This window comes from Hyperolius riggenbachi, chromosome 11 (genome assembly GCF_040937935.1).
Source record: "Hyperolius riggenbachi isolate aHypRig1 chromosome 11, aHypRig1.pri, whole genome shotgun sequence".
NCBI lineage: Eukaryota > Metazoa > Chordata > Amphibia > Anura > Hyperoliidae > Hyperolius > Hyperolius riggenbachi.
This window is the reverse complement of record NC_090656.1, coordinates 75,770,163-75,791,942: the sequence shown is the minus strand read 5'-3', so window position 1 is coordinate 75,791,942 and position 21,780 is coordinate 75,770,163. Positions and strand designations below refer to the sequence as shown.

The 21,780-nt window shown below is 44.3% G+C and overlaps 1 protein-coding gene across 5 annotated transcripts in view; it reads left to right on the top strand.

Annotated features, from left to right (window-relative positions):
* Positions 1–21,439, top strand: part of ADAMTS18 (ADAM metallopeptidase with thrombospondin type 1 motif 18) — a 196,392-nt gene extending 174,953 nt beyond the window's left edge. For all 5 annotated transcript variants that reach the window (XM_068260418.1, XM_068260416.1, XM_068260417.1 and 2 more), the window contains 3 exons: positions 7,094–7,306; positions 15,927–16,074; positions 16,561–21,439. In XM_068260418.1, coding sequence (XP_068116519.1) covers positions 7,094–7,306; positions 15,927–16,074; positions 16,561–16,694 — 495 coding nt within the window. In that variant the 3' untranslated portion in view covers positions 16,695–21,439. The remainder of the gene's footprint in view (positions 1–7,093; positions 7,307–15,926; positions 16,075–16,560) is intronic.
* The last annotated feature ends 341 nt before the right edge of the window (positions 21,440–21,780 follow it).

Genomic DNA, 21,780 nt, shown 5'->3' with positions numbered 1-21,780 from the left:
AATAAACAGGAAAATATAATGCTTTTATTGTACCGTGTATGGGCACCATAAGGATGATGGGCAATAGTTGTAATTTTTATTAAAAAATATTTTCTTAAACCAAGAGTTTTAACATACATGTATAACAACTTTTTTTTTTAACTTTACCTATAAAGCTATTTATGCCCCAAGCCTTTTTGTTGAGCTTTAAAGGGAATCTGAAGTGAAAATGAGATAATGATTTGTATGTGTAGTACAGCTAAGAAACAGAACGTTAGTAACACAGATATGAGTCTCATATTGATTACAGTACAGGAAGAATCCTCAATTGTTATCTATGCAATAGAGCTTCTCTGAGCTCTCCAACCCAACTTGGGTTGGCTACAGTGCTGTTTTCTGAAGCACTTATCTCAACTTGTCTTTTACAGTTTCTTGTTTAAGGTTTTACTGCAGGAAAGTTCAAAGGTTCATTAGCTCTGCTCTGTATTTTAAACTATGAAACAGAGTGTGGTTTGTAAACTGGAAAAATGTCAGTATGATGCAATGTTATAAAAATAAAGCAATATAACAAAATAAAAATACTAGACTTTTTCTTTGCTACTAATGTTCTATGAATTATCTGTACTACACATATAAGGTGACAGGAAATTTGGGCGCATGAGGCAGGTGGACAAAAAGGGAGCTGCCATTGACTACCATATTAAATATCGTTTGACGGGCGCCAAACAGGAAAAAAGGGCGCCCGTGATAATTTACGTTTTCAAACTTCATCCATGGTCATTTGTTTCCCAGCTTCCCCGGCGACCAGTAACGTTTACACATAAAATACTGATTTATAGTTTTTAGCTAAATCGTAATGTAATTTTTTCATAAATCATTATTTTCAACATATAAAGCCGACCACAAATAAATCGTAATATACTTTTTTTTTTAATTACCACTGTAAAACATTATTATCCACCAAATAAACTGCGCAACAACAAAATCATAATAAATAGTTTTTCACACTTAATACTTCTAAAACACTATTATCCATCTGGTAAACCGCGCAATAGCTAAATCTGACGAATAATGTTTACACACATACTAAACATATCTATCATATGTAACTGAAATGTTATTTCTAGTTTATACTCAGATATTTGCGCGACAGAGTGTGGCCAGGATTTTCCTGCGTACTGCAGGAAATGGGAAATTGAGCTGGGGTCCAGCCTGGAAGGGTTATGGCCACAAATATGGGTAAATACCTTTAAAATCCAAGATCCAAGGTTGCAATTGATACAATTTAAAACAATTAGTAGATGGTACACTACACCACTCTGTGTTGGTAAATTTGCAAATCGCAAGGTGATGTGCTGGAGATGTGGACAGGGGGACGGAGGTACTTTACATATGTGGTGGCTGTGCCCGATAGTTACGAAATTTTGGGATGATATCATCCTCCTGGCTGAGAGATTGCTAAAAGGAAAATTTGAACTTACACCGAATGAAGCAATCCTTAGTTATACAGCTAAAAAAGAAAGCCCTGGATGCTCCATGATTAAAGAATATGGCACGATAGTTGCTAAAAGTATTATCGCTAATAACTTGAAAAATCCGGCGAGATTAGATATAGGAGAATGGCTTGTTAGGATGGATGAACTGTGTAAAAACAAGGATCTGGGAGGTGCGGCTAGAGTAGAAGAAATATGGAGAAGCCTTATAGCTAACCTCAGTTAGGTCTACCTTGGGGAGGGCCGGAGCTGTGAGTTGGGAGTCGTTGGTGAGGGTTGTTTGGGCTGGAGGGAGGCGGTGTTGGTCGGTGATGGAGGGAGATGGTGGGCCCCTGGGAAGGGGCGGATGGCGGGATGACTGTGCTGGGTCCGTTTGGGGTTACCTGATGTTTGTTGGATGACTCTGTTGAGTATAGGTTCTCTTTAAAGAGAGAAGCTGGAGATATGAGAGGAGTACGTGTAGGATGTTGATGGTGTAAATGTATACGATTGTGGTATGAGAGGGATAATTGAATAGCTGTCTCAGCAACAGTCGTTTAATGGTGAGGAATAGGGGTTTAATGGTGAAGAAAGTCACAGATATGCATATTTAGCTCTTACCAAACTATGATGAAAAAACTATGAGGAATAAACTATGATGATCACACATTTCAGTTCAGGGGTATGGCAAGAAAAGAGACTGCTAATGCCCCAGGTAACTAATTACTCATGAATTTGGGTCTGTGTGCTGAGTTAAAAAAAAAAAAAAAAAAAATTATTTAAAATGTTATCACTTACTCTTTGTAAAACATTATTATCCACATAATAAAGCGATCAGTAAGGGGGGATTTAGGGTTAGGCACCAACAGGGGGAATTTAGGGTTAGGCACCAGCAGGGGGGATTTAGGGTTAAGCACAACCAGGAGGGCTTAGGGTTAAGCACAACCAGGAGGGCTTAGGGTTAGGCACCACCAGGGGAGATTTAGGGTTAGGCGCCACCAGGGGGGGGGGGGGGGGGATTTAGAGTTAGGCACCACCAGGGGGGGATTTAGAGTTAGGCACCACCAGGGGGGGATTTAGAGTTAGGCACCACCAGGGGGGGATTTAGAGTTAGGCACCACCAGGGGGGGGGGGGTTTAGGGTTAGGCACCACCAGGGGGTCTTAGGGTTAGGCACCACCAGGGGGTCTTAGGGTTAGGCACCACCAGGGGGTCTTAGGGTTAGGCACCACCAGGGGGTCTTAGGGTTAGGCACCACCAGGGGGTCTTAGGGTTAGGCACCACCAGGGGGTCTTAGGGTTAGGCACCACCAGGGGGTCTTAGGGTTAGGCACCACCAGAGGGTCTTAGGGTTAGGCACCACCAGGGGGTCTTAGGGTTAGGCACCACCAGGGGGTCTTAGGGTTAGGCACCACCAGGGGGTCTTAGAGTTAGGCACCACCAGGGGGTCTTAGGGTTAGGCACCACCAGGGGGTCTTAGGGTTAGGCACCACCAGAGGGTCTTAGGGTTAGGCACCACCAGGGGGTCTTAGGGTTAGGCACCACCAGGGGGTCTTAGGGTTAGGCACCACCAGAGGGTCTTAGGGTTAGGCACCACCAGGGGGTCTTAGGGTTAGGCACCACCAGGGGGTCTTAGGGTTAGGCACCACCAGGGGGTCTTAGGGTTAGGCACCACCAGGGGGTCTTAGAGTTAGGCACCACCAGGGGGGGATTTAGAGTTAGGCACCACCAGGGGGGGGGGGTTTAGGGTTAGGCACCACCAGGGGGTCTTAGGGTTAGGCACCACCAGGGGGTCTTAGGGTTAGGCACCACCAGGGGGTCTTAGGGTTAGGCACCACCAGGGGGTCTTAGGGTTAGGCACCACCAGGGGGTCTTAGGGTTAGGCACCACCAGGGGGTCTTAGGGTTAGGCACCACCAGGGGGTCTTAGGGTTAGGCACCACCAGAGGGTCTTAGGGTTAGGCACCACCAGGGGGTCTTAGGGTTAGGCACCACCAGGGGGTCTTAGGGTTAGGCACCACCAGGGGGTCTTAGGGTTAGGCACCACCAGGGGGTCTTAGGGTTAGGCACCACCAGGGGGTCTTAGGGTTAGGCACCACCAGAGGGTCTTAGGGTTAGGCACCACCAGGGGGTCTTAGGGTTAGGCACCACCAGGGGGTCTTAGGGTTAGGCACCACCAGGGGGTCTTAGGGTTAGGCACCACCAGAGGGTCTTAGGGTTAGGCACCACCAGGGGGGGGTCTTAGGGTTAGGCAGCACCAGGGGGGGTCTTAGGGTTAGGCACCACCAGGGGGTCTTAGGGTTAGGCAAAACCAGGTGGGGTCTTAGGGATAGGTAGAGGGAGGGTTCTGTGTGAGAGTAGGGTTAGGTTTAGTTGTAGTAAAATGTTAGTAATATTTACTAATGTTTTACTACAGTTATGAACGTCCTTATATTTTTAATGATTTTATTTTTTTGAAATATGTGAATTACATTTTAATCTTTACCAAATGACTTTTTAAAGGTTTATCAATTTTATAATAACATTTTTTACAAAATATCATTTAGAAACTTTATAGTAGTATAAAATGTAAAGATATGTTTTTGGATCCTGATCTGGTTAAATCTTGAAAAAAAAAATTAACAAACAGTACTTAACCTTTTCCGGACCGCCTCCATTAGATTCTACACCGCACTTGTGGCTGTTGTAGCCTGATGCAGCGTAGAATCTACGCCGGCCCGCAGTTTCCGCTCCCAATGCGATCGTGCGCACCCGGAGGGGAAGATTAAGCTGTCATATGACAGCTGACATCTCCCATCAGTGATCAACAGCCATCACGTATGGCTGCTGATCACGTGATCACTACGATCGCCGCCGGATCGTAGTGATCACTTTGACGGCGGGGGGGGGGGGGGGGGGGGGAAAGAAGAGGATCCACTCACCTCCCTGCCGTTCCAGCGACGATCAATGCCCCCCTCTGCTCTGGCCGGATTCTCTGCTCCTAATGCCGCTCAGTTCCGGATCCTGGCTTGATGACGTCATCAAGCCGCGACCCGGAACTGAGCGGCATTAGGAGCAGAGATGCCGGCCGGAGAAGAGGGGGCTACTGCGGCTCATCGTTGGAGCCTGGAAGGTGAGTGATGGCTGCTGGCGATAGGGCGGACACCTACCACCATAGGGGGACTGCCCAGCCAGTCACAAAGGGGATCCGGCCGCCTGACCCCCCCCCCCCCAAACGCACGCACCTCCCACCGCAACATGCCTGATCCTTAACCTATTTTGGTTCCTGGACGTAGAAACTACGTCCAGGAACCGTGCGGCCGATCGCGCGCGTGCACGCGCGCTCCCGGCCCGCGGTTCATTAGCCAGGCAATCAGTGTATCGAGCTATGGTGCCCGATCACTGATTCCTCTCCCCCGCTGAAAAAGCGTCAGCTTCTCTCGGAAGCTTCGCTTTTTCTGGCTGTAACGTACCCCATACGTCGCTCTAAGCGTTTGTTACGCTTAGAGTGACGTCATGTAAACAAACTCATGGCCGCCATCTTGTGAACAAAATGTAAAACTACAACTAAAAGTAAAAAAAATTAAATTCAAACACACATTTACATTATAAATGACATGTTTACATCCCACCCTCTCAAAACTACCCAAATAAAATGTTTAATATAAAAAAAACAAAAACATTACAATAAAAAAAAAATGTAAATATTTACATAAGGTTCTAAACTTTTTAAATATCAATGTAAAGATGAAATACTGCTATATTTTTTTATTTTTAACTTGTAAATAGTGATAGATGCAAAACGGAAAAAATCCACCTTTATTTCCAAATAAAATATTGTCGCCATACATTGTGATAGGGACATAATTTTAACGGTGTAATAACCGGGACATATGGGCAAATACAATACGTGAGTTTTAATTATGGAGGCATGTATTAATGTATTATTTTGAAACTATAATGGCTGAAAACTGAGAAATAATGACTTTTTTCCGTTTTTTTTCTTATTCTTCCTGTTAAAATACATTTACAGTAAAGTGGCTCTTAGCAAAATGTACCCCCCAAAGAAAGCCTAATTGGTGGCGGAAAAAACAAGATATAGATCAGTTCATTGTGATAGGTAGTGATAAAGTTATAGGCTAATGAATGGGAGGTGAACATTTCTCAAGTGAAAACGACGGAACGCGAATGGGTTAAGGGGGGTTAGGCGGCCAGTCCCGAAATGGTTAAACATTGTTTACGTAAAATCAGTTTTAAATCATAATAATTACAATCATTGTGAATATACAAACGTTATTGTAAGTTTCCGTCTATAATTACAGAGAATAGCGTTTTACCAATACAACATTTCATATACATCATTTAATTATTTGAATTTGTAAAACATTGTAAACGAAATATTAAATTTAAAATTGTTTATAAACGATATTTCAGATTAACGTTTACACCAGGCGCCCTTTTTTCCTGATGCCCTTTATGCATGTACCCCACATACAATTCATTATATCATACCTTTTTTTTTTTCGCTTCGGTGTCAGTTTAAAATGATCATCTATATGCTTTATTCTTTTAGTTTAGTTCCACTATAAAGAGTCACTAGTCTATATTCATGCTCTTAGAGAACTCAAGGTATTTTACTGTACTGTAACTTGGCTGTTAAGAAACAATCCAGATCCAGGTTGTGGGATTCCGTGCAATATGGTTAGTGAGGTGCTACTAATTGCTTAACACAGGACTGGATTTACCATAAGGCACTGTAGGCACATGCCTACAGGTGCCTGATGATGGAAATGCGGCTCACGCCCCTTCCCCAATGCCTCCCTCCTTCCCTATGCAGAGTCCCGGGCAGAGTGTAAATGAGAGGTTACTCACCCAGCTCTCGGCATTCCACTGATCAGATCTCCCTCCAGTCGAGGGCACCTCTAGATACTTAATACTAAGGGTACCTATTGCTACCTAATGCTAAAGAGCACCTGTAGCTACCTATGACAGACAAGGTGCGTAAGGGAGAAGTGACAGCTGGGCCAGCCAGCACACTTATGGTGGGGTTTGGTGGGTGTTTATATGTTCATGGAGGGCAAAGTCTGTAGTGCCAGGACATCTGTGCCTATAGGCTCCTGTGATGTAAATGCAGGCCTGGCTTAACAAGCTGAATTACACAGACATACCTCTGTGTTTTTTTTTTAATCACTATTCTGAAGCTCTGCATGTTTCATTGTGAAAACTGCATTACATGGCTGTCAGCTGTCAACTAGATAGAAGTGATTACTCCAAGCTGTCCATATCCAGAGGAAGCATCCCTATGGACGTGCTGCATCAATATGCCAATGCAGTAAACCCAGCAAGGCTAGTACAAGTAGATGAAATGTATTGCACCTGTTTCAATAAATATGTGAATGAGACAGAAAGAAAAGAGAATTCTGGGCATCTTTAAGAATGTTGCCATGGTTTCTAGAAAGTTTCCTAAAAAAAGTACACTGAAGCTGAAAAAATATTTAGTGGCATTTAGTTATAAAATGTCTTGTGTAGTGATGATATGTGTTTGTAGCAAAGTGAAGTTACCATTTTAGCCAGCTCTCATACGTAATGACATACTGCAGCTAAAATATATTTGATTATTAAAAATATGACATCTGTGTTATATATCTATTTTTACCTCCGTGCAGTGCTCCACCACCTGCGGCCCGGGAGTCAGAAGGCGAGAGCTGAAGTGTGGCGAGAAGGACGTCCATGGCAAGATCGTCACTGTTCCGCACAGAAGGTGTCGAAGTGTCAGGAAAGTCAATGTGCCTCTGGAACAGCCATGCAATAACAAGCCATGCCCTGCACAGGCGCCGTACACCGTCTATTATGGGTGGCACGCATCTCCATGGCAACTGGTAAAAACACCAAATAAAGGCTGAAAACCTTAAAACGAAATGAGACTTGTGATGAAAAGACAAGGGACTTACTATCAAATGTATAAATGTGATGCATTTCTGTGTAGAGCCATAATCTCGATAAAAAAAATATACTTTATTATTACAAAGTTAAAATATCATTATCTGTGTAAAGAGACCACTATGTACATAAAACCATAATGACAGGTGGGTGCGTATGATTACGCGAGCATTACTGACACTTACCTGCTGTTTATGGAAGATAATTAGGTGCTTGTCCCCCTTTGTTTGCCTAGCCCTAAGGTCTTGTACCCACTATGCAATGCTGGAGTGCATCTACATTGCTTTCTGCTGCAATCGTATTTTTGTTCAAGTGTTTTGTATTGTATTGTATTGTTTGAAAACCGAGAAGCTGGTAGACCCAATTGACCATGACCAAAAACACCACTGATAGTTTCCTTAAAGGGGAACTTTAGCCTAAACAAACATACTGTCATCAAGTTACATTAGTTATGTTAATTAGAATAGATAGGTAATATAATCTCTTACCCACCCTGTTTTAAGAGAACAGGCAAATGTTTGTGATTTCATGAGGGCAGCCATCTTTGTCATGGGAGCAGCCATCTTTTTGGTTGAAAGGAGGTGACAGGGAGCAGGAGACACAGTTCCAACTGTCCTGTGTCCTGATCACCCCTCCCAGCTGCGCCCACTAGGCTTCAAATGTCAAATTCAAAATGTAAAAAAACAAATTGCACCAAAACAGCAGAAGGAGAACAACAACATCAGAAATCCCATCATGCTTTGCACAGCATCAGGGGAAAAAAGCCCAGGCAGTTTTCTTCTGTGCAGCTAAAAATGAGGCTTGTATAAGAGAAACAAAGTTCTGATGCTGTGAAACTGTTAAAGAAACACCAAGCCTTTCCAGTGCTACTGAGTCGATTTTTAGTCCGGAGGTTCACTTTAAAGTAAAACAATAAGCTATAAATCAGCACCACAATCAAAAGACCATATATACTGTACATCAGGGCAGGGGTCTAGTCCTAGGAAAAGAGGTGAGTGGACTCACCCCGAAAACCTTTGTGCGGCGCACCAAAAAATGGGCGTGGTCAAGCATACCGTGGGCGTGGTAATGAGTGGGGCCAACTATACATGACCTTAGCAGTGATGTAAAAGGTCTGCCGGGAAAGTTTGAGCTCTGCCGTAGTGTATCCCCCCAGAATAGATGTAATCTGACAGCATTTCACCAAAAAGACACGTAATCTGGTAGAAGTTCCTCCAAAATACAAATAATATGGCAGTGGTTCCCCCAAAATAGATAATGTGGCAGCAGCAATTCCCCCAACATACACATAATCTGGAAGCAGTTCCCCAAAATACGCGAAACCTGACAGCGGATCACCCAAAATACATTTAACACCCAAAATACATGTAATCTGGCAGCAGTGGTCCCCCAAACGTACACAATCTGGCAGCAGTTCCCCAAAATACGCGAAATCTGGCAGCAGCCATTCCCCTAACATACACATAATCTGGCAGCGGTTCCCCAAAATACACTTAATCTGTTAACAGCAGTTCCCCAAAAATGCAGATAATCTGACAGCAGTTCCCCCAAAATAGGTACCCCCAGCATAGGTAGCCAGGTCTACAGGTGTCCCCAGTATAAGAAGCCATGAGTATAGTCCCCAGAATAGGTAGCCAGGTGTATAATGTCCCCAGAATAGGTGGCCAGGTGTATATGTTCCATAAGTAGCCAGGTGTGTAGTAGTCCCCAGTATATGTAGCCAGGTGTATATATCCCCAGTATATGTAGCCAGGGGTATATGTCCCCAGTATATATAGCCAGGGGGATATGTCCCCAGTATATGTAGCCAGGGGTATATGTCCCCAGTATATGTAGCCAGGGGGATATGTCCCCAGTATATGTAGCCAGGGGGATATGTGCCCAGTATATGTAGGCAGAGGTATATGTGCCCAGTATATGTAGCCAGGGGGATATGTGCCCAGAATATGTAGCCAGGGATATATGTCCCCAGTATATGTAGGCAGGGGGACATGTGCCCAGTATATGTAGCCAGGTGTATATGTCCCTAGGTAGCCAGGTGTCCCCCCCCCCCCAAGCAGGAGGGGAGCAGCGCAGAGGAGAGCTGTGGGATCAGCGGGGAAGGGCGGACGTCTCCCCCCCCCCCTTCCCTCACCTTAGGGCTCTCCCTCCCTCGCTCTCCCCTCCGGTATTTTTTAAATCTTAGCGGCTAAAGTGGGCGGAGACTTACCGCCGTTCTTTTAGCCGCAAGGGACACTCTGCACTGTGTGCAGCTAGTCTGGTCTTGAGTAGACGGTAAGTCTCCACCCACTTTAGCTGCCGAGATTTAAAAACATTGGAGGGGAGAGGCAAGGTGAGGGAAGGGGTGGGGGGGGGGAGACGTCCTCCCTTCCCAGTTATCTCCAAAGCTCTCCTTCTCTGCGCTGCTCCCGTCCACACATGCCAAAGTGGACGGCGCCCACCCTCTGGAAAAAGCAGGTGGACGTCGTCCACCCGCGTCCACGCCCCACTCGACCCCTGCTGTACATAAAATATAATAATAATAAATTCAAAAGCCGTCAGCCGAAAGACAAGACGAAAGACAAGACAAATCCCAAATGTAATGGAGGTTCCTTATTTCCTTGCGCTTGTATCCAGCAAATCCTCATATGGTGGGGGGTGTGGGCAAAACATAAGGGAATAGAACAATCTAAGTGTGTTTTATTTAAATAGTAGGGATACATATAAAATCAACTTAAAAATGGGGGCATGGTACCCCAAAATAAAAAAGCGCTTTCAATAAAAGATCCAGAATGGGGTATCCATAGGGTGTCATGAAAACTCCTAAAAACAGCATGATATTTTTTGTATCTAGATTGTGGCTTTCAGTATTGCATGTACAATTTACACCTCTTGTGTGCTAATCTAAGCCTATCTGTTAAAGGGGTTTCTAAAGCTTTAATTGACAGGAGTGGTAAGCAGCCAAGCTGCTATGTTTTTGGAATACGGTTACTGTAAAATAGCTCTAAGGGCCCATTTCCACTAAAGCCCCGTACTCACTGCTAGATGGATTCTCTCAGCAACGCGGCCTGATAAACAAGCGTTCTGTGATCTATCTTCCTACCTGTGGGAACACAGCACGACAGTACACGACGGGCGCGAACAAGAGTTTGATAATGGCACTTTGCAAAGGAATAGTCTGTGATCTTAACGATCCGTTCCGCCGTGCTGGTTGTAATCGTGGCACGTCGCAAAGCATCATTTGCTTAATCACTCACACATAGTCACATCGCATGATTGCGGAAATGATCGCTTGTCATGCAAAAACATCACAGATCATGGGAAAATCATTCAAAAAATCACAACATGGGTACATAGCTTAAAGAGGAACTTCAGCCTAAACAAACATACTGTCATTAAGTTACTACACACTAAGGGCTATATGCAATTCACTTTTTCTCCTGAGTTTTCTGCTAGGTGATATTTTTACAACTTGTCATAAAATGCCCTTTAAGTCACCAGCAAGCAAGAAAATACTCAAAATACTTTTTCAATTGTAAAATCCTGAAAATTTAGTTTACAGAGAAGATGAAAATTATCTCCTAGGAGATAACTGACAGAACTAAAGATGTCCCCGCCAGTGATACATTTTAAAATGTAAATCGGGAGAGGAAACATTTTACAATAGTCAAACACTAACTAATTAATCTAGAAATGAATATTGTTAAAAAATATTTTAAATGCATTCTATTTTCACTACAGTTTCTCTTTAAGATAATGACATTGAAATCGGTCCATGTGTGAAGCGCGTAACTACTGATGCTGAGTATGGGAACTGTGTGATAAAGTCCTATTCACGTGAAGAGGGGAATATCCTATACAAAGTACAGTAGATTGTTCACAGATCACCAGATGTGAAAAAACACAAGCCTATTATGAGAATCACACCTGGGTGCACGATTTCCTCTTGGCTCTATTGCAGCGTAGTTGCACACATTCCGCAGCCATGGTTCACTTGCTGTAGTAATTGTTGTAGCTTACATAAGAAATAAAGAAGCACTTTAAGCTCAGTTATAGAATTTAATGCATCTTGGCCAATATGAAAACCTCACGGTCTCTTCCCAGCAACATTTCTGTATGTAAATGATGCACTGTGTCCAAAAACTACGATACAAAGCAGTTTTGTGGCAAACACTCACATATTTCATAATATTTGGGCTAGATACTGCTCCCCACCCTCCCAAATACAGGAAGCTGGGACTGAGAAGCACATGCATCTATAAAAAAAATTCACACTGGTAGTTTTGGGCCTGACTGCTTGTATTTAACGTTTGCTTTCCTGCAGATGAATAGTTTTTAGCCACTGAAACCTAGATGAAACCCCCTTCCACACTGATGACAGCCTTATAACAGCGTGGCCACCATGACATCCCTATAACAGCGTGGCCACCATGACATCCCTATAACAGCGTGGCCACCATGACATCCCTATATCAGCGTGGCCACCATGACATCCCTATATCAGCGTGGCCACCATGACATCCCTATATCAGCGTGGCCACCATGACATCCCTATATCAGCGTGGCCACCATGACATCCCTATAACAGCGTGGCCACCATGACATCCCTATATCAGCGTGGCCACCATGACATCCCTATATCAGCGTGGCCACCATGACATCCCTATATCAGCGTGGCCACCATGACATCCCTATATCAGCGTGGCCCCCCCTGACATCCCTATAACAGCGTGGCCCCCCCCTGACATCCCTATAACAGCGTGGCCACCATGACATCCCTATAACAGCGTGGCCACCCATGACATCCCTATAACAGCGTGGCCACCCTGACATCCCTATAACAGCGTGGCCACCATGACATCCCTATAACCGCGTGGCCACCATGACATCCCTATAACAGCGTGGCCACCATGACATCCCTATAACAGCGTGGCCACCATGACATCCCTATAACAGCGTGGCCACCATGACATCCCTATAACAGCGTGGCCACCATGACATCCCTATAACAGCGTGGCCACCATGACATCCCTATAACAGCGTGGCCACCATGACATCCCTATAACAGCGTGGCCACCATGACATCCCTATAACAGCGTGGCCACCATGACATCCCTATAACAGCGTGGCCACCATGATATCCCCATAACATAGCGTGGCCACCATGATATCCCCATAACATAGCGTGGCCACCATGATATCCCCATAACATAGCGTGGCCACCATGACATCCCCATAACATAGCGTGGCCACCATGACATCCCTATAGCAGCGTGGCCACCATGACATCCCTATAGCAGCGTGGCCACCATGACATCCCTATAGCAGCGTGGCCACCATGACATCCCTATAGCAGCGTGGCCACCATGACATCCCTATAGCAGCGTGGCCACCATGACATCCCTATAGCAGCGTGGCCACCATGACATCCCTATAGCAGCGTGGCCACCATGACATCCCTATAGCAGCGTGGCCACCATGACATCCCTATAACAGCGTGGTCACAATGACATCCCTATAACAGCGTGGCCACCATGACATCCCTATAACAGCGTGGCCACTATGACATCCCTATAACAGCGTGGCCACCCATGACATCCCTATAACAGCGTGGCCACCATGACATCCCTATAACAGTGTGGCCACCATGACATCCCTATAACAGCGTGGCCACCATGACATCCCTATATCAGCGTGGCCCCCCCTGACATCCCTATAACAGCGTGGTCACCATGACATCCCTATAACAGTGTGGCCACCATGACATCCCTATAACAGCGTGGTCACAATGACATCCCTATAACAGCGTGGCCACCATGACATCCCTATAACAGCGTGGTCACAATGACATCCCTATAACAGCGTGGCCACCATGACATCCCTATAACAGTGTGGCCACAATGACATCCCTATAACAGCGTGGCCACCATGACATCCCTATAACAGTGTGGCCACAATGACATCCCTATAACAGCGTGGTTACAATGACATCCCTATAACAGCATGGCCACAATGACATCCCTATAACAGCGTGGTTACAATGACATCCCTATAACAGCGTGGCCACCCTGACATCCCTATAACAGCGTGGCCACCATGACATCCCTATAACAGCGTGGCCACCATGACATCCCTATAACAGCGTGGCCACCATGACATCCCTATAACAGCGTGGCCACCATGACATCCCTATATCAGCGTGGCCCCCCCTGACATCCCTATAACAGCGTGGCCACCATGACATCCCTATAACAGCGTGGCCACCCTGACATCCCTATAACAGCGTGGCCACCCTGACATCCCTATAACAGTGTGGCCACAATGACATCCCTATAACAGTGTGGCCACCATGACATCCCTATAACAGCGTGACCACCCTGACATCCCTATAACAGTGTGGCCACAATGACATCCCTATAACAGTGTGGCCACCATGACATCCCCATAACATCCCCATAACATAGCGTGGCCACCCTGACATCCCTATAACAGTGTGGCCACCATGATATCCCCATAACATAGCGTGGCCACCATGATATCCCCATAACATAGCGTGGCCACAATGACATCCCTATAACAGCGTGCCCACCAGGAGATCCCCATAACATAGCGTGGCCACCCTGACATCCCTATAACAGTGTGGCCACCATGATATCCCCATAAAATAGCGTGGCCACAATGACATCCCTATAACAGTGTGGCCACCATGATATCCCCATAACATAGCGTGGCCACAATGACATCCCTATATCAGCCAGATATCACACAGCTTCCATGTTCCTCTCAGTTCAGGAAATTCTGCTTTCATGGCGAAAAAAAAAATTTTCAGTGTCAAAGTTTGCAGTTAGTTAAAGGACACCTGAAGTGAGAAGGATGTGGAGGCATAGTTGTCTTCTTTTAAACAATACCAGTTTCCTGGCAGTCCTACTGATGTCTTTGGCTGCAGTAGTGTCTGGATCACACACCTGAAACAAGCATGCAACAAATCTAGTCAGACTTCAATAATAAACATCTGATCTGCATGCTTGTTCCGGGTATATGGCTAAAAGGATTAGAAGCATAGGATATGTAGGACGCCAGGCAACTGTTATTGTTGATCTTTCTGGCTGCAAATTGAAATGGAGAGATAGTTTTTAATAACATAGCATTACAAAATGCATTGCACTGCACTAATGTATGTTTATAGCAATTTTATAACCAAAGTGAGACGTTTTGAATCAGGATGATACCATTTATTGGCTAACTTAAAAGAATAAGAGTAAGCAAGCTCTCAGCTGTATAGCCTTCGTCAGGCTTCAATCCTGTTTGCTCACAAGATGTTGGAATACAGGCAACATCAAAAGGGAGATATATATATATATATTTTTTTTAATACACGTCATTAAGATGCCTTAAAGGACTTACGAGGTAAAAAAAAAAAAAAAAGTACCTGCTTCAAATTTGATCCCACGGAGGACGCCATCTGTGCCTTCCGTGTAGTTCCGCCGGGTCTCCGCTGTTTAATCGCACCCCCCCTCCCTGGCCGCTCCCGACCCTACAGCCGTGGCTGTGCAGTACGCAACTCCGCATAGATGCGAGTGCCGCTGCGCAGCTCTAGGGCCTCTCCCCCTCCTGATCCACGCTACAGGCTGTCTCCTTTGTGTGGATCGGGGGGGGGGGGGGGGGGGAGGCCCTAGAGCTGTGCAGCTGCACTCGCGTCTATGCGGACTGCGCAGCTGCATCCAGCTCCTGCGGCCATTTTACGTGAGGCATGAGAGCCCGACCCGGGCTATGGTGTCGGGGAGCGGCCCGGGGGGGGGCGATTAAACAGCGGGGACCCGGCGGAACTACACGGAGGGCGCGGAAGGCATCCTCTGTAGGATTAAATTTGAAGCAGGTACTTAATTTTTTTTTTTTTTTTTTTTTTTACCTCGTGAGTCCTTTAAGTGAAACAGAAAATCTAAATGGGGTGAGAGGTTGTTGGCTGAAATAAGACTCCTTGTTTACACAATACTCACAGAATTGGGACTCACTGTCACAGATGCATCGTAAATTCTGAGTTCACAAGTTTAGCTACAAGCAGAGAGCATGCAATATAGGTTGAGAAAGAGTTATGGCATTAAATATCATCAGACTTGTATAAAACGTTTATGTTGGGCTTGATTCACAAAAACGTGATAACTCAGTTATCACACCTAAAAACTTTGCACGTGCATACTAGGGTGCTAAGTAGTTTGCATCCTAGTTTTCAAGTGCAAACTAGAGTGTAAACTACTTAGCACTCTAGTTTGCACATGCAAAGCTTTTAGGCATAACTCAGTTATCACCCTTTTGTGAATCAAGCCCATTGATTGCACAGAAGTTGAGATAATAGCTTGCATGTGGCATATCACTTGAAGAGAGGAGGCAGGGGAAATTTCTCCATAGTCCAGTGAAAGCTTCCAAATGACTAGTAGATCAGTTGTGGACTGAACCTCAAATGAAGGAGTGTTTTCATGAAAAGGGTAGAGTAGGTAAAATCCTATTGAACAGGGTGTCCTAATATAATCTTTTACACCGTGTTCTAACTGTGCCACTGACTGTCATCTCCTACTCATACAGTGTACTGTGACCTGTGGTGGAGGAGTTCAGGTCAGAAGTGTCCAGTGTCTTCATCAAGGTAGACCTGCTATGGGATGTTTATCACATCAGAAGCCACCTATCTCCCAAGCATGCAACATGAACTTCTGTCCTTCTACAGGAGTGCAAGGTATGGAATCCATCGCATTGAAGGGTGTTAGACATAAACAAACCTACCTAGTTCTAACTTCCTCCACTACTGCAAATAAAGCTAACATAGCACTTGCCTGATTTCAGCCGCTTAACAGCTGTAACATTAACCTTGCATCTAACCTCAACCCTTCTCCCCTCCTAAATGCTTACCTTAACCTAACCTTTTACCTAACCTACCGGTATCAGTAATCTATCATTTTCCCTCTGACTCCTACCATCCCCCATTTTTTCTAATTTACAGAACAAAATAAAGCCTTACGCAGGTCACATAAGTGAACACAATACTAAACTCAGTGTTAAAGTAGATTTAAAAGGTATAGTCTAGCCACCATAACAATTTCAAGGTAACTCATCATTCTGTGCTCCAAACACTGCCAATGTGATATTCTGGTACTTACTGTAATTTGCTGTGTCTATAAAAGCCAATATCCACACTAATTGGACATGTTGCTTTGCTTTTCAGAAGATCCATCTTGTGTGGACTATTTTAGCTGGTGCTCCCTAGTGCCTCAACATGGGGTCTGCAACCACAAATTCTACGGGAAGCAATGTTGTAAATCCTGTACAAGAAAGAAACACTATGGCGATACTGGCTGACTTCTGAATGATGGAAGATTATTTACAGTCCTATGAAAATGATATTGTACAGTGAAAAAAGTCATCTTTGAAACCTGATTTGATCTTCCAGCTGGAAATTTCTAGTCAAACAGGAGTTCCAGGTCATCAGATATTCCTCTGGCTGAAACACACGCAAGAAGCAGCAGTCCTGGCCAATGAACAGTATTGCAGTAATTCAGAGTACTCACATGATGAGATTAAGAAATACATTTGGCAACCAACCCATGTTTGGAGAAAGAATATAGCCTGAATGGAGTTGGGGGTCCTCAAGGAGATCTGGCTTGGAGAACCTCCATTACTTGGCGCTCCTTAGACACTCCGAAGGATACACAACCACATACCTAAAAGCTAGTTAGCTACCCATACAGGCAAAGCAGATTTGGAGAAGTCCTCTGCAATGAAACAGACATCTGTGGGAACATCAAAATGAGATGTGCCTAAATATATTGTGTTTACTGAACAATAATTATATATGGGCTGTACCACTAAGAACTTCCTTGTCTTCCAACATGGAGGCTGCAGTCACAGGCGTTCTGATTAATATTGTTTTAGGTGACATTCTTACACAGTACTGGAATTTTATTGGGTTATCGCTCAGGAACAAATAAGAATACCCGCGGCCACAGGTACATTGAAAGGATGGGTTCCTCAGGTCATTCAGTCATAACAGATCTTTATCCTTACTTTACTCATCCAGTTCAACCTCTTATAAGCAGGGAATTTACAGCTATAAAATATATGGGAAACTGTTTTTAAAATGCCTTCAGGAGACAGGTATGGCCATCAACAGATATCCTGAGAAAATGGCTGATCGTTTTGCTTTCCTTAAAAGAGCTCCACCTCGACTAAGGTATTCTGCTAGTGTATTTAAACAAATAAAGTTGAGCTCTTTTGCATACATGATGTTTGCTACAATACCGTATGAAACTGTTAAACTTGTCCATGAAATACATATTATGATAATGTCCAAGGCAAAATATTTCCAAGAACAAGTATACCAATGTGTTGTTTTAAGTCATCACAACAAAACTCCTCTCAAGAAGTCTTTCAGACTTGAATCTTTTATGGAGATGTTGACAACAGAAGTTTTAAACTTGTGTACTACTGGCTGTCTGCTCTGTAGAAGGACATTTGCAAGTTATGGACTGAATGATGAATGGGTATCAATATTGCTAATGCTACAGGCATTACCTTGGTGGAGCAAACTGCTGATGGCCTGATCACCTCTCACACAATGAGCCAGGACATGATGTCAGCACCTTGAGTCAGTGGATCATAAAGTTACAAGTGTCCATCATGACTCATACTAACTGTATTACTAGAGACTTACGGTCTAGATTTTAGGATCAAGAATTAGGCGTTTTACTACAGCCCAATCAGTATCAGTTTGCGCCATAAATATGGTACTGCTCTGATGCTTTGGACATATTACCTTTCATGTTTGTTATACAACCTGGACAATGTATGAGCGTGTTGGTTATTTGTATATGGTACTTTCTGCCTTGCTGCTGGCAAAGTAAGGTGATAATCTATTTGTTCTGTAGAAAACACACCCTGGCCTTATGTATATAAATACTGGATTCCCAGTGGGACCTTTCAGACTGCGTTTGGATGCCAATACTGTCAGCATCCCACAGTATGTAAGAAATCTACTGTATTACTAGCTACTTAACTATTACTAACATTATGGCCAGAGATGAGTGCAACATTTTACATTATTTATACATTGTCACTGCTGACAGACATGGGTCTTGTTTCTTGCCAGAGATGTATCTTCTGGGGGAGTAGCTCCTGAAACCACGGGGGGCACAGGGAGGGTTGTTAAGTCCACAAAAACCTTCCTCCAAAACAAGGTCCCTGGATCCATAGCTGGTGTGGTTGTGGACACAATTTTACCGGTGGAGCAAGATGTGGCACTTCATTGTTGTGAGATGGAATCATGGTAGCTACACTTGTTATATGACCTTCGGAAGATGGGTTGCCAGAGGAGAAGGGGAAATTAACATTGCTGAGGCCCTATTACAGTGTCTCCATAATTTGCAGTTACAACGCTTCTTCTTGTGGATGAAAAAACAGGACAAAAGTACAAGAACTGCCTGCAAGTCAACCAGTACATTTTGGAAGATACAATATAGGTGCATGGCAGAATCTGGCAATCTTGACAAAATCATAAAGGCGGCACTAGTACATTTCAATAGTCCTATAGCAGCAATATACTTATATACATATATTGCTTGAATATTGATCTCCCCACATGTTCTCAGTTCCAATACTTTTCTAGTAGGGGGGACTGTGTGTGCAGCTAATCCACAGCCCCTTTATCTTCTTCAGGCTGGGAATAGGAAGTGTGTTCAGTCTGTTGCATACACTCACGCATGGCACTGGGTACTGAATGGAAATGTTGAACTCTGACTTATAAGAAGCTAGCCACAGCTCTCTACTTACTTGGCTTCTGTCATACTTTGCAATGTGATGAAATGAAGTGACACCAATGTAGTAATTTCAGCAAAGGTCCATCACTGGTGTCAGACATCTGGAGGTTTGGACCAACCGGAGACAGCGGGACGATCTTAATTAAGTTATTCCTGAGAGTTTAAAAAGCCAAAATACTGACCAGTACTGACAGCAGATTTATACAACATTTCATATTTTTAGTCTGGTTTCTACATGGACTTGGGCTTTACGGATCCAGACTGTATTGCTGTCCTCCCCCGCCCTGACTTTGTTACCTCTAAAATGGATTAGACGTCACTATTGGAACCTTAACTTGTGCGCTGGCTTTACAGTTCAGCCATAATTTAGGGGCAAGAAGGTGAGGTTGCAGGAAAATATTCTCCTTTGTTGGAGAACGTAAGGAATACTACAAACCTTAGGTGGGAAAGGTTTTCAGCTGTCAGTTGGGTCATATGAGAGGAATGTGAGGATTGCTGAAAGGTCAGTACATTAGAGGTAGTGGGGTTGCAGTGCACACACCTGTAATGAGACTGCATTGCTACACCAATTCACTAAACTGTTTAGCAAGCTTTTCTTTGTTCTGATATGACCTAGGTGAGGATTTTTCACTTTTAAGCAGACTATTTTGAACAAATGTTGACCAGGTTAGCAGAATCATGTTCACCAATGTTCTTAGTAATTGTTAGTACCCTTATGGACCAATCAGAAGCTCACACTTGTGTTTGTGGGAAGAAGGACCCATGCTTTCAGCAATGGTCATCATGGCAAGAGCTATTCTACTAAACTGCATATGAGCATTCACAACCAACTCTGCCACTTCATGAAGGAAGCCTGAATAACCGAATTCATTACAAATGTTTATGGTAGCTAAAGGCTGTAGATGAGAATGTAAGAATTCTGGCTTGCATGCACATTTAATGCACATCGTTTGCAGCTTGGAACTGAGCCAATCACTTGAACTTCCTGTAGATTTGGACTGGCCCAATTAGCCCAACTCCAAGCTGTATACACCTTTATAAGTAAACCTGTAAGGAAAAAGGTTATTAAAAAGTTCTTTACCCAAGTAGTGGGTCTAGATGCGTCCGTTGCTTTTTAGACCCTCTTTTGATGCTCCTCAGACCCTCCTTGACCCCACCGCTGCAGGGTCCAGGAACCTCTTCATGGCCACACTCCTATCCGTGTACTGCACATGCGTGAGTACAGTCCGTGCCTGTGAAGCAGGATGAAGCTGCTTGTATATGGAGGAGAAGGCCATGCTCTAGCCGCTTTGTGCTACAGCACTGGCATGGACCATACTCACGGTGCAGTATGGTAGCGCTCATACACAGAAGAGAAAGCCATGCACAAGCAGCTTCATGTTATAATGGGGTGTAAGTGGATCCAAAAGCCTATGGACGGTACACAGACTTCCCTTTTTTATACGAAGTATCTTGTTTTGGGGGTTATCTTAGACTTCTGGTAAGCTTTAACATTTAATTGATCATCTCTATGGTGACCATTATACTGACTGGATCTGCAAATGACAGGTTCTCTTAAACTGGTTGATTTCAGTTTAAAGAGTACTTCCAGTGAAAATAGACATTGCCCTGTAATGACAGGCTCTGTCTGCATGATGGAGGATTGGTGGGGCTGCGGGCGAAATACTCCCCTGTCCTGACATCATCCATCCAGGCAGGTCATTACTCCGCCTCCCTGTCAGAACGCCCCTGGATGATTTTTTTTCCCTCCAAATCGCTATGGCTAATCCCATGCTATGTGCACGCTCACCTGCATGGCCCCGGCCCACACCCAGCTCAGCAGCCACCAATCAGGACGGGGCTGCCTCATCCTGATTGGTGGTTACCAAGCGGGGGGCATGCCGCGGCCATGCAGGTGGAGGTTTCAGTAGTCTTCAGAAACATGGGCGCCACGTCCCACCCCCCCACCCGCCCTCATGCAGACAGAGCCTGTCATTACAAGCTCTGTCTATTTTCACTCTAAGTACTCTAAGTTTCATTTGGTGCTACAATTACCAGTATATCTTGAAAAAAAAAGATATGTTTGGATGAAACACTATTTTAGTCTCTTGGGATAAATGCCAAGGGGCAACACTGTACATAAAATGTATATACAAACAAACATACAGACGGGTCTGTATGAGGATTTACTCTGTATCATGTTTTAAGAGTGATATGCTAAATCTTTTTTATTTTATATGAGAATGTGTGATATAACCTACAGAACACTAAAATAGGTCACTTCTCTGAATAACTGAAGTCAAATTTAAAATAAAAAAGGATGTTGTATATTGTATTATATAAAAATGTTATATTTATTATTTGTTATAAATACTGTTTTGTTTTTTACAGTGGTGTACATTTCCCAATAAAATGTTATACATATTCTTGGTTGCTGCTGTTAGATGATTGGTGCAGTGGCGTACCTAGGGCATTTGGCACCCGGTGCTGGGTATTAAAAGACCCCCCCCCCCCCCAAAAAAAAAGGGCGTGGTCATGACCGGATGAGGGCGGAGCTAACTGTAATTTAACGTATTAGCTAGTACAGTTGCCCCCAGTGTAGCTAGTACAGTTGCCCCCAGTATAGCTGCCCCCAGTGAAGCTAGTATAGTGGT